The 15,020-nt window shown below is 48.8% G+C and overlaps 1 protein-coding gene across 2 annotated transcripts in view; it reads right to left on the bottom strand.

Moving 5' to 3' along the window:
* The window catches only part of LOC149343094 (basigin-like), a 278,232-nt gene that overhangs the window by 117,661 nt on the left and 145,551 nt on the right, over positions 1–15,020 (bottom strand). For both annotated transcript variants that reach the window (XM_089545612.1, XM_089545611.1), the window contains exon 2: positions 13,698–13,805. In XM_089545612.1, coding sequence (XP_089401738.1) covers positions 13,698–13,805 — 108 coding nt within the window. The remainder of the gene's footprint in view (positions 1–13,697; positions 13,806–15,020) is intronic.

Here is a 15,020-nt window from a genome sequence, read left to right on the forward strand (position 1 = left end):
CTTGGTCGATCAGAGGGCACCGGAGCGGCGAGTGCGCGCGCCTCGTTAGAGAAAAACTCATTATGCATTTTATCGCACCGGACGGATATAAAAACAAAAAGAATAAAGCAAAGAAAGCGGAGCAACTGGGCTGGAAGACGAAGGTGTCCTCCCTGAAGACGGCGAAGAACAGAAGCGAACAAGAGGACAAGAAGGAGAGGCGCTGCTTTCGATTTCAATCACGGAAGCAGCCTCAGCGTGTACCGTGCAAGCAAGTCCCGTGCTTCCTGTCACTAGGCGCCTAGTGCAGAAGGAAACGCTGCAAGGGGCAATTGAAAAGAAGAATTAAATAAATAATCTTCTGACTCTGCTAGACAGCACCTGACTAACCAGACAGTGTTGCGTGCCTGGGGTTCCCAGCGCAAGTTCGTGGCGTCATTGATTCCACACTACTTTATCGCGTGATGAGACGCCCACCGAAGAAATGGGCACTCGAGTTGCGCTAACAAAAGGGAGAATCTGTGCATGCACATATAGGCACTCGATAACCTCAGAACTGGCTTCCCCAAGCCCGCGTTGTGTGCCTATTGTTTTGTAAATTTATACTCTTCCTCTTTTATTCTCGGATTCTGTCGTCTTCGACGCCACCCTGGCGGCCCCTAGCGGCAGTCAACGGTGTCGCTGCCAGTACTGCTCAGCAACAGTGGTTAGGACAGCGAAGGAAGGGGTTCCGATTTGGGCGGGTTCGGGTGTTGGAAAAATGAGCTAGGTTATGCAGAAACAGCCTGTAGATATTGAGTTTTCGTGTGACCGACAACACTGGGGGGCAGCGCGCCAAACATTTATTGAATACAGCTTGCAGCGCTCTGAGCGGAGGCGGCCAGCTAACACGTCAGGTCTGTGCGAGAGCCATGGACGTTATACGGAAGCTCCCGTGCTCGAACACTTTGTCTTTTTTTTTTTCAAAAGAAAGCCCTTATAGTGTCACTTAAGCACCGTACTTTAGAGTACGCTTAACCAACACCAATGTCACTCTTCCTTGCCGTTCCCTGACGCTACCCAGCTTTCAATACGCAAATAGTTATGCGGCGGTTCAACGAAGGTCCCTGACTGCGCAAGCTACGAACGCATTGATGCGCCAGACAGGAGACTGGATGCGTGGTTCAGGAAGAGAAATTCCTATCTGCTGAGAACAACGAAGCCCAACTCACGCTCCCTAATGAAGCTTGAATTACCCATTGTACTACCCATTCTACCATTCACGTGCCGCGCGCCGTGTTTCCCTTCGACACTAAACTATAACAACGCTAGCGGGCACCCGGCGGCGCAAACACACAGACCATAGACGCCAGTTTCTGGCAGTTTCGGCGCGACTCGAGAGTCGGCATGCACCCAGTTCCCCATTCATGTCAGAGATGACGACGATTGACGGCCCAAAAGCCCGGAAAGAGAAGAAGGGAAAGAAAAAATTCGTAAAAGAAAGAAGGAAACGGATGAAGACAGAAGAAAAAAGTGAAAGAAACAAGGAGCGACAGAGAGAAAGCAAAAGAAAGAGTGAAAGAAAGAACAGGAAGAAGGAAGAAAACGAAGAAAGAAAGAAAGAAAGAAAGAAAGAAAGAAAGAAAGAAAGAAAGAAAGAAAGAAAGAAAGAAAGAAAGAAAGAAAGAAAGAAAGAAAGAAAGAAAGAAGGAAGGAAGAAAACGAAGAAAGAAAGAAAGAAAGAAAGAAAGAAAGAAGGAAAGAAAGAAAGAAAGAAAGAAAGAAAGAAAGAAAGAAAGAAAGAAAGAAAGAAAGAAAGAAAGAAAGAAAGAAAGAAAGAAAGAAAGAAAGAAAGAAAGAAAGAAAGAAAGAAAGAAAGAAAGAAAGAAAGAAAGAAAGAAAGAAAGAAAGAAAGAAAGAAAGAAAGAAAGAAAGAAAGAAAATAGGCCCATGACCAAGCGAGCAGCGGCAAAGTACTATAGCGAGAAAGCACCTTGTGGGCGCGCTTCGGAGCTTCGAGCTGTCAGGAGTGTACACGCCAAAGGGGGGGTACGCCATTTCCTTTTCTTCCTCCTACATCTCGGCGCGTTTTATCTCGTTCAGCTGGACCCCTGCTTGCTTTATCCTGGCAGGCCGCGCGTGGCAAGACTCAGTCCTGTTCTTTCGCCTGACGCGGAACACACTTGACGCCATACTCCTGGGACAACCGGCGCGGGGTCCCGTTGGGGCCGCCCTTCTGGATGGAGTCGCGCCGAGCCCTTTCCAAGCAGGTAGTTGCTCGGGACAAGAAAAAAAAAAACAAGGCGGTTCCATATCCACAGAGAATGCGAACAGTGGTCGCACTCGATACTGTTACTGCTGTTGTGTGTGAGCGAGTCCGAGTCGCGCTCTACGTTTTGGTTCTCTAGCATTGTTAGGTTTGCTGCGGCAGTTGGAGAGGCCAACTCGAGTCTCGAAAAGGGAACGTTGTCGTTAAGGTTGTTCTGACTCCGGCGCATATTATTTCTCTCAGGCGCTTCGTCCGTACTTGCGGACGTGACATGAACGCTTTTAGGTCTCCGTACACAGTGTACACAAACGTGGAGGCAATAAAACACGCTGAAATCTAATCTTGGCTGGAGCCATTTCTTTCAGGGTGCGTAGTTGATAATGTATATTATAATGGTAAAATATTTAGGGGAATCCCCCAAAGTGGAGTAGATTTGTAACAAGGGAGTAGTTACTCATTGACATCCACCTGAGCGCAGCCATACGGCTACAGAGGAAAGCTATACAGCTTTCTTAGAAACTTCATAGTTAAAGAAAAATTCATCCTGGTCTGGGTTTGTATATTATAATATTGATACATTATTTTGAATAGCATGTAATATTAAATAAAATCTTGGAGAGGAATAATTATTACAGCAATATTTTAGAGCGAAAAAGTAAAACGGAAAAACATATTTTTTTTCTCTTGAGGTAAACGGAACTTTCGTTATCATACTGCTTGTAGATGTACGTGTGCGATAGCATCAAGTTGCCAGGTACGAGTTCTCGACCTCAGTGGGATCTTTTACACGGAGGCGTAATCAAAAAATGCTCGCCTGATTAAATTTTGCTACACTTTAGGCTAACTTGGGCGGCCGAAATTAATTGGGTGCTCTCTACTACGGCGTGTAACACTTTATTAGCTTCAGATCATAAAAATAAATCAATCATAATTTCGATACTTTTAGTGCCTTAAGAGATCTTCCTAAACAAATTCAAAGCAAACGCAGGGTACCTCCCGTGCATACTTAGCAAGCCGTTTCTGGCCGGACACGAATTACTTGTGCACAACACATGAAACCACTGTCAGGAACACCGTATATAAAGCAGATCTACATCTTCTATAGACTTGCTAATATTTCTCCCGAGGGTGACACAAAATTCAATACATACCGCATACCACCAGACAAGATCTAGCACAGCTACACAATATGTCATCGCGACATATGGTAATGAAAGCGGCCCGCATGGAGTAGGGTAAGACAGGTCGACTTACGACGCGCAGCTCTAAAGGCTATCATAACAAACGACTAGAAGTTGCTTATGAACCTACACCTCCATTCCTCTTAACTCCCGAACAGCAGAATAAAGGCTTCATTCATTCATTCATTCATTCATTCATTCATTCATTCATTCATTCATTCATTCATTCATTCATTCATTCATTCAAATGTAAATTTTGGAACGGTTTGAAAGTGAGCCACCAGAGGCGTAAAAAACTGTGGTAAACGACCGTCGCGAAGGCGCTCAAGCTCTGTGGTTTTGTTCCTCAGTGCGAGGTTCCGGGATCGAATCCCCGCCTCGGCGACTGCGTCCCAAAGGGTAAATGCAAAACCGTCTGTCTGTTGTTCTATGATGGCGCACTTCAAAGAACGCCAGATGATCGAGATTATTTCCTTGCCATACGCCATGGCGTGCCTTATACCTTGACGACGTTAGGCCCAAAAATCTTACTAGCCACACCCTGGATTAAAATCACCATCTCACTTCGCTTATGCGTCAACGTAAATAAAAAAAAATAAACAGCTTTTCGCTTTGAAATGTTACCGCCGTAAGTTTTCTTAAAGCAAATACCTAAATCCGGATACTGCATAGAGGACGCATTCTAATGAACAGTGCGAAAACATCGGCGCATTAGACAGCACAAAGACTTTGTTAAACTGCGCGTCTATCAAAATTTAATGTCAAGTCTCCCGTGCTGACAGCAAATGATGAGATGCTAACCACTAACCCGCAATATACACATTTATTCATTCCGTCGCCAATGCCAATCCAGCACTTGCTCCAACTATGGGGCGCATCTCTGCCTCACTGCCACTCAGTTCATCAGCAACAATCAAAACTGAAGCCCAGAGGTTGGTCTTTTACCATCGGAGAAAAACGAATAACCGGTGCAGTGCCACCTGTCGGAAGTGTCTCCACCACGCAAATCATCCGTTCCTCCCGCTTTCGTGTTTCTCGCATCGATGCGAACGGCATTACTTTTTGTTTTCTAGGCAGATTCCACTGCTGTTCCTAAACGAGAATGCATATATCAGCAACAGAAAAAAAGAGGGCTGTTACGTCGCACTAGAAATAAAAACAGGCTGAAGAAAAGACCTTTCAGGTCTGAAGAATAGTTTCCTTGTGATGCAAATTTTGGCAGAAAAGCGGTAAGAATCTTTACACGCCGGGGATCTCAAGCTAAATCCTGCACAGGAAGTAACGAAACAAGAAAACGCAGGAAAATAGCGCTAAAAAGAGAAAGATAAAAGAATGTCAGCGCGCGCCGCACGCGCCAGCCCTGATTTCAGTGATTCACGACGTCATTTATATACAGAGGCCAGAGCGAGGTGACCGAAAAGAGCGAGAGCCCGCGCCGCGCGATGAAAGTGAAAGCGAACGAGAAAAAGAGGGCGCACGCGGGGAATTTGACGCAGGGCGTGCAGGCAACCTGCCCCTAGCATAAAGGCGTCCGGGGTCCCCCGGGAAGTCAAAGGGTGCTGTAAGGAGGTGCGGTGAGGGGGCTCTAAGGCCAACTTACATAGAAAGCCGACAAAAGGGTGAAAAGCCAAGTACCAACGCCACAAGCAAGGAGAACAAAGGCAGAAAGGAGCGACGCGCACACCCGAGAGGGAGGAAGTCGCGTAGAACAAAACAAGAGAAATTGCGAGTTCGCAAGTAACGTCAGCAGCTTTAAAAAGACAAAAAAAAATTGAGAGGCGGACAATGGCTGCATAAGCGGCCACCGAAAACACGATAAAGAGGCCTAGGCGTGAACGCCACCACAGCCACCGAAGCCGCAAGAAGAGCCCGCTCAACTTTGAGGGAGGCGAACCCTGTAGGAGACAACGCGAGGCGAACAAAAATAAACGCTGTACAGCGTCGCCGCCTTTGGCCTTCTTGGCGGACGTCGGCAAAAAAAGTCCGGGGCTGCGTTTCTCCGAGAGAGGCGTGGATGTTTGTGTTTTTATGAGTGCGGCGGTCGCCGTGTCGCGCGCGGCCGCGGCTGACGGTGTGAAACGTGTCACCACCGCTGGGTGACAGCTGCGTTCCCCGGCGACTTTTGCTGGTATAGGTGCGTTTTCGTGGGTTTAACGGCCGCGTAGTGGCCATTGTAGAGCCGTCCTGAGTGGTTATTTGAGTCGCTTTTTTATGATATTTGAACATAGCTAACTTCGCAACTTCACAAACAAACAAATGTGACGCAGAATGCAAAAGAAATAAAATAACTGAAGAGAAGTTGTAACATGCAAATGTACATAGAATAAAAGGATTTATATCTGAAGTGGGGCAGTTTCAATGTAATATGATATAGGCTCTATTAAGATCGACGTCAACAAGTCTTGCCGGGTGGCCGCCAGCACGCCTGCTTCTGTGTATGGCTGCGAGCAACTTGAGTGTGATTGCTTTCGGGCCTGCCGCCGTGGACCGCACGCATGGAGAGGACCCAGGTGCCAGCTGACTTCAATTACGGAGTTTGCCCGGTTGGAGTACAGGACCAAAACCAGACCCCCTTTCCGAAAGGTCTGCACGTGTAGAACGCCGCCGCCGCCGCCGCCTCGGGGAGACGAACGTTATCTTCCCCATTTGCCGTGACCGTGCCAGGGAACAAAGGGTCTCGTTTCCTGTTGCTCTTTGGCGTGCCAAGCACCGCGACAAGCTGGCGGGCATCATCTCCGACCCTCGCGAACGTCTCCAGGCACGGGGAACCACTTTCGGCCTTTTCGTGACCTCGCTTTCCGGCCTCGAGCGGCGGGTGTCTTTGATTATCAGCAGATGTCGGTGACCCGCAGAAACCTTCGACTGGCCGGAGGCCATCACCTACCGCAGTCAACGCTACCTCGACGACAACCTTCTTTCCCTCAGACTCCGCATGTGACGGGGGCGTGGCCCTAAGTGCAGTGGTGTGTTTGTGCGCACAAGTTTGTGTTGTTTGTGATCTGGGCCCCTCCCACCCCGGCGTGGGCGTCCTCAACCTAGGGAATTTAGGGAAGGAGAACAGTATAAAAGTCGACAACGAGTGCGGCAGGACAGCCTCCCATAGAGCTCTCACTTCAACCTCACGTCAGTCTCTTATGCTTGTAAAAAGATGTAAATAAACCCTCTTGTAATCTTCCTCCCATCACCTTAACTCTTTGACTTGGCGGCACTCCTGTCCTGGTGGTGGTGGGAACGGGTGTCGAAGCTTGACCACGGTTCCGTCAAGCGAGCAGCAGCAGCAGCGAGCTGGCAACGACCCCGAACCGACCCATCTTCGCCAACAACTGGTGGCAGCGTCAACAGCTCCAATAGTGCACACAGTGTGATCAAGAAATGAAACAAAAACCTAGCAAAATCAGAAATACTGAGTGAAGCAGAAATAATCAAACGTCAGCTGCAACACGCAACCGCACTGAAGATAAAATAATTGTTGATAATGCAGCGCAAGTTATAGTTTAACAAAAGACTACAGTGGTTAACACTATTATCCGGTCTGCAAATCTTGGGCCTCGCAGTGCTGCCTGTGCAAAATGACAAGCGCTAGAAATTCTTGAACGTATGGAGACGTTTCTTCTTTCCTTTTTCAGAGTAATTTGAATTTAAAAAAAAAATTCTGCTAAACTAGCCCTACAGGGACCTACCTATAGGACGGCTTGTGGCATCAAACTTTCGAAGAATTGAGGTTCAACTTTCGAAGAAATTATGGCGCGATACGCTCCATACTTTCTTGTAAAGCTCGCAATGTAGATCAAATACAACAATGTGAGCAAGCACAGACACGACGCTTGAAGAACACACGCACTAAAAAGGGCAAGCAAGGACGAGTTTTACGTCAGTTCAATTTCAATTATGGCATCTAAGAGAGATCGTCATTATGTCTGCGAAGGGTAAAATCTTTTGTGTTTAATAAACTGGTGCATTAATGAGTAATTTAGAGAATGCATCGAGCACCAGCTGCTACATTATGTGCCGGCATCTCAAATTCGCGAAGCACGAAAGGAACGACGTCTTTGTGAGGAAAACGTATAAAAATGGCTGTCCAACAAGTTCTTTTCTCGAGACCGATCACAACAACAGTGAACACTAATTAACATTTTTCAGGAAGGCAAACCAAACTTCCTGATTTCTTAATTTCCAGTCCAAAAGGGATGAATGAAGCATGTTTTTTATAGTGGTAGGCGTAAATAACAGTTTTCCGTTCTCCTTTTTTCTGTTTTGAATATTTTTATTCTCGTTACAGATGGCTTCATAGTTCAGTGGACTTCTGCGTTATTCATTTATTCTTGCGCGACTGATTAACTGCATTTTCCGGCTACTTTTAAGAAGCCCTAGAGCGGCGTTACTTCCAGCTCGCTCAGGAGTAACAGCGCGCATCGTTAACTTCACGTAGTTATAAACACGTTCTTGCTTCAGAACTGTCCAGTTCAGGATAAGTAACACTATGCAAAATATCACCTTTTCATATCGATACGCTCTCACCTCCTCATGACGCGGTAACGTGTACTGGAGTAGCTGCTCAACTTTACAGTATGGGTCAAAAGTTCTGGACCCCGTGCTCCGTAAATGAAGGCAACAGCTCTATTGGAAACCACACACGTGGATGTGAAAGCGAAAAGCCTGTTCTTTCACCTCAACAAGTGTCGTCTCCACTGCCGGCGGCTAATATTAGAGCTATCGGCTTCGTTTACGTATTACGTCATCCAGACACCTTTGTCCACGACTGCACCATTTATTCATTCAGCGACGTTTTTTGCCACATTGCTGAAAAGAAGTGCGCTCAGAGGCACACCTGGCATCGAAACTTCCTAGGCGAACAAAACGCACGCAAAAATTTTCACGTTTTCTTGCATCCGGGGTGCGCATGATGCAAACGACAGGCAACAGGCGCGCTACTACGCTCCTCCCCTCCTTGCCCCTCGGCTTAGCCCGAAGGCCGCACGTGCCCTGAACAGCATCGGTAAGATGCAGGTTGCGTTCCTGCACCAGTCTAGAGGAAGTTCAGTTTTGAGCAGTACTTGTTGCTGGGGTTTGTTGGCACATGCTTGCTGGGTGGTGTGTTTGTGTGGTGTGTTTGTTAGCTCATGCTTGTTTCTTGCTGGGTTTGGTGGCACATGCTTGTTGGATGTTGAGTTTGACGGTGGTTAGCGGTTCTGTATTGGCCTGAAGTTCAGTAACGTTTCTCGAGCTGCACGCGCGTGTAAGCTCTTGTCGCTTTTAGAACATGCATTACGAACTTCACTTCGTCCTGAAGGCATGTTTCGCCAAGTATTTGGTGCTGCATGTTACACTCTCCTAACTTTTTGTTTGGTTTTAGTTTGTTTTGTTTTTTTTTTGCTTGTGCGCGTGGGTTTACTATCTTGTAGGCGATTAGCAGGAATTGTGGCGTGAAGTGCACAAACGTCAACTTTTACCCGAAAATGAGGCGAAAAACTACTTTAACGCAGAGCGTCGGCGATTTTTTTTATTTGAGAGAAAGGGCCAGTGTAGTCGATGTTGTGATCGGGGGGGGCCTAGCCAGCGGAGAACGGCGAGCCGGGCTGGCGCCATCGGGCTACGCTGACCTTTCGGAAAGCGCTGCTGTTTTTCGGAGAAGACGCAAGGAAAAGCTGGCCTGGGGGCGGCTTCTGGCGACGGCGTCGGCGTGAACAAATGCTCTAATCTCTTTCGCCGGCGATGCTGAATGCGGCTCTGGTGCCGAACTGCGCTCTGCTGTGGAGTAGCAGAGGAGACGGCGGAGCCGACGGCGGAGCCGACGGCGGCGCCAACCCATTGCCCGCGTGCGCCCTGAGCAGCCGACAAAGCGGGAGTGGTAACGGCTGATTCCCTTCCACCCACCTGAAGGGGTCACCGGTGGGAGCCGTCAGCATTCGCGTCTCTCACGATCAGGATCGTCACTCAGCAGCGAACGACCTTTGGGCCTGGTCGGCCCGCGGCAAACCAAACAGTTAGCGACGGTCAGGCGCCAAGTTCCTCCTCGCCAGTGTGTGTGTCTGTGCGGTGTGCGTGGTCACGTGAGGAGAGCGGAGCCTAAGAAGAAGCTAAAGGCCCATTGGACGCTCAACCAGAGATCAGATTCCCTAGCAGGGTGCCTGGGGAATGTGAACTGCACTTAAGCAGCAATCTGTGTTGTGTGACAGAGCTTCTCCCTGACCTCTTGTCAAGAGCTTCATCCCTTTTCTGACCTTTGGTCCCCTTGTTACTTGTACATAACGTAAATAAACCCCTCAAGTTCATGTTCCTCCTGAAGACTTCCCTCCGTAGTCAGCCCACCTCATCCTCATGCGGTGAAGACCCTGGTCCCGATCACCGAACACATCAACTGGTGGCAGCGGTGGGATGCTGCTGCCCCAAGCACATCAACTCGTGGCAGCGGTGGGATGCTGCTGCCCCAAGCACATCATCAATTATTCTGATAAGTGATACTTCGCTTTATATATAGGCATTGCTCACAAGTTTGACTTCCATCTGTTAGAGACTTTCAGTAAAGGCTCCACATAAGTTTCCTCCTGTCTAAGAAAATTCCTGGCCACTTAAGAGGGGCAAAAATGCATTCGCGCTCGACTTCACTTCGTTATAAGAAACGCTTACGTCATTTTTTTTTCATATCTGAGAAGCATTCTAAATGCTAGAATCTACAGAAGCTGTGAAACCTGTACAAACAAGGAAGACTGTGGCACATGCCTCGGGGAAAAAAAGAGAAGTGTTTTACGCATGGTTTAGGATAATATAACTGTTCCTTTCTGGATTCCATTCCATTTTTCTATTTTCGCTGTTTGCGACTGCCTCAATCGTCTTTGCGTTCCCGTCGTCGCTTGGTTTGAGCCAGAGACGAGGAAGGAACGCGGGACGACATGGAACATGGTGTCAGTTACTGAAACCAATCCAAGACAGCGAAGAAAGAAAAAAAAAGGAAGTAATTAAAAAAATTCGGACCTTTAACCAGCCCTCTCTGCCTTACTGCACTGTGCTAAACTGCGCCGCCTGAGTTCCCGCTACAGCGCTCATGCATTCTTTCATTCTTCAGACTCCGAAGGAGAATCTTGGAATTTCCAACTTCAATTTCATTTTTCTTGTTTACTAGTCCTCACATTTCTTTAATCGGCATCTCTATCGAGGCTATAGCGGACAACGACCTTCCACTGGAAACTGTAAGAGAACTACGGACGTTAAGTATGCAATAGAGCGATTTAATCAGTTCAGAGCATCTTAAGCAACCATCTACGCTGCAGTTTTATTTCCATGGAAAGAAAAGACACCAACGCAACTTATAAGCTCACTTTTCGTATTCTAACTCACCGAATTTGACACAGCGACATTGCATTAAGGACAAACACGGCCCAGCAGTGGAGAGAAATCGATCTGTGCCGCAACAGTGCCTGCCAGAATGATTGCTTTATTGATTTCTGCGTGCAAAGGCAAACAGTGTGGGCTATTAGGCCCGATCTAGTTGAAGATTCCTGAGTCTACCGACCGGATTGCTTAATGTGCAACGAACTCTGCCGTACACGTGCCTCTCTGCATGCCGTCTTCAGCGCAATGTGAAACCAGCGGCTGGGATCGAATCTGCGACCTTCGGAAAATCATGTCCAATAGGCCACCACGTGCGGCCAACTACGTAGGAATCGCTGGTAGGTCCACTCAGTGTGCACTGAGCAGAGCCAGATTGGCCCGGCACAGGGTCCTTCCGTGCGTTTTTCTTGTATCCTTGCTCTTTTGTTTTCACTGCTTTTTCCGATTCACTTGTACAAACGCCGATTGGCCCGTTTCGCATGACCCTGTTGCAGTACGCGCAATGACCAGCGACTTGTATCCGCTACATCCCCGCCAGCGACCAGGTAACCATTTGAACAAACCAGCGTGATCGCACACCGAATGGCAGGCTATCACGAGCCCCTGCCTGCTTCCCTCGTTGCCCGCGCAAAGTTACTTGATCATACCAGCGAAACTGCCTGCCAGGCTCGTGTATAAGAATGTGGTGCACTTATCAGAAACATGTAGGCTAGCTCACTGTCACACAACCTAACTGTGGCATTGAAATGAACTATCTAGAGCTCCTCAATGGAAAATGTTCATGAAGAAAGCAAAGTTGCATGGCGCCTACAATAGCTGTCTGCCGAGCTCACAGGTAGCGCGCCACAACGCAGAGGCGTACACAGGCGCATTAGCGTAGTGGTGCAAGTAAAGTTTAGCGCGTTGCCGCTGACATAGATTCGTTCCTCCGCGGACAGCTCGACCAGCCCGGACAACACCCATCATCCCACCACACATGTCTGAATCCGAGTTAGCCACCTCGTACCTCCCACGCGCGGGCGGATCAGTGGTATGCGCTGCGGCCGGAGCGGCTCGGCGCGAGCGTGCTAACCAGTCGCACACAAAGCGACAGGCACGCGCCCGCAAGCGAATAAAAATACATACACAGACGTACAAACCGAGTTCTATGCGAAGCACGTTGTTCCGCGGCGGGCACACACGGGGCGCTCACTCGAGCGCGAAGCCATTGGGCGCCCACAGCAGCTGGCAGTGGGAGTGCGGCGGCACCACCAACGTCCATTAGGATTCCACAGCGGTGTCGCGAGCTCGGTGCCAAAGCTCCGAGAGTAAGACAGGACACGTGACACGCGGTGCCCACTGTGCTCTCCCACAGAGGAGAAAGCTGGGTTGTGCAAGATGTACAGTGGCATAAAACAAAATAAAGGCACTGGGAGAGAGGGGGGGGGAGGAGGCTTGTCAGCCAGTCGGCACGTGAAGAGCGTGCAATAAAGTATTCGGATTGAGGAACAAACGAATTTCAGAAGTCTGAGAGGGGAAGAGACAAAACGGGACGGATCACGCCGTTGGTTGTTGCTTGCTTCGAAGGCGTGCGAGCTTCGAGCGCACAGTTTCCGGAGAAGAAAAGGGACGGCAGGTGATCAGTGAAAGGAAGGCTCCTTCCACCTCGCCATCCCTTTAATCTGTGTACGCGCCAACTTTTCTCGTCCCCTGCGTGCGGAAACTGAGCATCGTCGGCTCTCATTTGAAACAGGCAAAGTAAATGCGATTGCTTGGGGAGACTCGCAGGAGTGTGAAATAAGTCGCGATAGTTAAAACGCATTCGAAAAGCCGTTAGTACCAAACCTTTTGACTTTGAAGAAGAGCGTATCACCGATTCATTGAGACAGCTGAGCAGAGCTGCCGCAGCCTCGGGATAAGTATGCATTCCTTTAAGGATAACCATGCGCCGCCACCTGGTTGTAATCAGTGAATTTATAACGATCTGAAATGGCATAGATCAGGCTATATTCCGAGAGTTTACTTTTCGGCTCGAGCTGCTGACAGAACGTGCAATGAAGCATGAGTACTCAACTGAAACAAGTTTCAACTGCAAATTTCCGAAATCTCGCCTTGAAATAGCGTAGTAAGGAGACAGACTTCTGTCAAATGTTTTCGTTTGAGTAGCGTAGTACTGTAGTCGTTATAGTAATGGCAAAAGTAGTCGTAGTAACAGTATTAGTACTAGCATTTGTAGCAGTAGTAGTAGTAGTAGTAGTAGCCATAGAGTAGGAGTTTTTGTAATCGTTACAGTTCCAGCAAAGAGTAAGGAGTGCGCACAAAGAAGCCACTGCGATTTCCAGCCGAACATAATCGAAATGAAACTCAAATGGACCACATAGGCCCCAGGGACAACCAACTCCAACAACCAACTCGTGCGAGCGGAAAGCCCCAGTCTACATTCGACCCTCTCATTCACGATGCGTCCAAAACAAACCACACTGCGGCCAGCTGCAGCCAAAAAAAAACGCAAACGGCCTCACTGAAACCGCGACACCTCCGCACCATATATGGACGGGACGCCATTCTTGAGTTCTCTTTGCTCCCCTCGTAACTTTCTTCCCCGTCTTGATGGCGTTATAAAAACAAGCCAAGTGCCGCAGCACCGCGCCGGCAGAGGGACAGAGGTGGTGACACCGGCCGCGCAGCGTCGATGACGGTGCCGTTTAGGGCGATAGAAGTCGGGGCCGGCGGGAGCGCGACCGATGGCTGCAACGCCGCACAGCTGACGCACACGGACGCCCAATCGGACGGCTGACGGCGGCGGTGGCAGCAGTCGTAAACTCTTTCTGGTCCGTCGGCCGGAGCGACCACCCGGACTCGTAATAGCCGCGGCCTTGGGCCGGAAGATGGCGCCGTGCAGGAAGTGACGCCGAGAGGGAGAGGTGGTGGGAGAAATGGGAAAGGAAACGAGAGCAAGCAAGGAAGGTGCAACAACTCGCCTGGTGATTTGTGGACGGGAAGCAATGCGGATCGCTCTTCGAGAAGCGGGGAGCTGCCGCCGACGACGTCATCGGGCGCCGCTGAACGGCCTCCAGGCTTCGAAGCTCCTGCGAAGTGGAGAGAACGAGACAGCGTCACGTGACGAAGATCTTCCACACAACAGGATGTTCATGATGTTCACATGAGCCTCAAAAGTGAGCAGCATTTGCGTGCATAGAGGCTTCATCGTGTTGTCCAGTTTCGTAAGCCGAGCAGAACCAACTCTCCAATCAGGCCATTTACAAGGTCCCAACAATAGTAAAATCACAGTAATTTTACCAGAATAAAATTCTGAGGTTCATGAAAACACTATCGCGCAGCCTAGAGCGAGCGTTGAGTCGATATGAGATAACCCGCTTTGACGACGTTCAACGGCGTGGTGAGGACAGGTATTCTCATTTCTGGCATGAACGCATGGAAGAAACTCTAGAAGACTTGTATACCGGAACTCTGCCTTACAACTCTAACCTTGGGAAGGCTAGAACTGCTGCGTTCCTAACTGTCCACTATACCAACATTCGCTTCTAGGGCAGAGCGAGCTTCGACCTTACACTCAAGGGAGAAACCAAAATTTCTACCTCGAAGCAAAGCTCCTTGTGGGCTTTGTTTCGTCTGTATCCTGCACGTACGAAGTCCGTAACAAAACACGATTTAGCGAATGTTTAACGGTTCTAATAGAAGGCAGGCATTTCGTGCAGCGGTAAAACAGCTTCGGTCGCGCACTACTCACTGTGAACTTTCTTGCGAGCGACTAGGAGCGCACCTCTTTCTGAAGCGTGAGCCAAACCTACTTCCGCCGTGAAGATGACTATTGAATTGTTCTTATTTATTTACACTTTCAACAAGGTAGAAACAAGACCCCAACAGCCCTCTTGCCCAAAGAAGTTGTACATCGCAAACCACTTCGAGGGCGTCGTATAGCCTGCTGTCGCATGAAGTGTGTTGCCTTACACTTTCGGTTGTGTGCAGTTTTCCACGTATCCCTACGAGCACAACTATGCGGTTTGCTTCTACGGGCACTTGTTAAAGCTCGTTCTCAGCTTCCAGAAATAGTTTACACTCCGCATTCTTCCTTTTCTCTTTATACAACTGAGCAAACAAACGTGCAGACGCTTTGCGCAGAGGTCGCCGAGAAACGTGCCTGCATATGACGGCTAAACTTACGGTCGGTTAGGAGAGGGCCAGCTGTTGCCAGCATAACTACATTTATCAGCAAGGTAAAGGTCACTCCAGTACAAATGGCTCTGCCAGTCACTCTAATTAACTCGGAGTCCAGGCAGCTG

The sequence above is a fragment of the Amblyomma mixtum genome, chromosome 5 (assembly GCF_055824585.1).
Source record: "Amblyomma mixtum isolate Tamu chromosome 5, ASM5582458v1, whole genome shotgun sequence".
NCBI lineage: Eukaryota > Metazoa > Arthropoda > Arachnida > Ixodida > Ixodidae > Amblyomma > Amblyomma mixtum.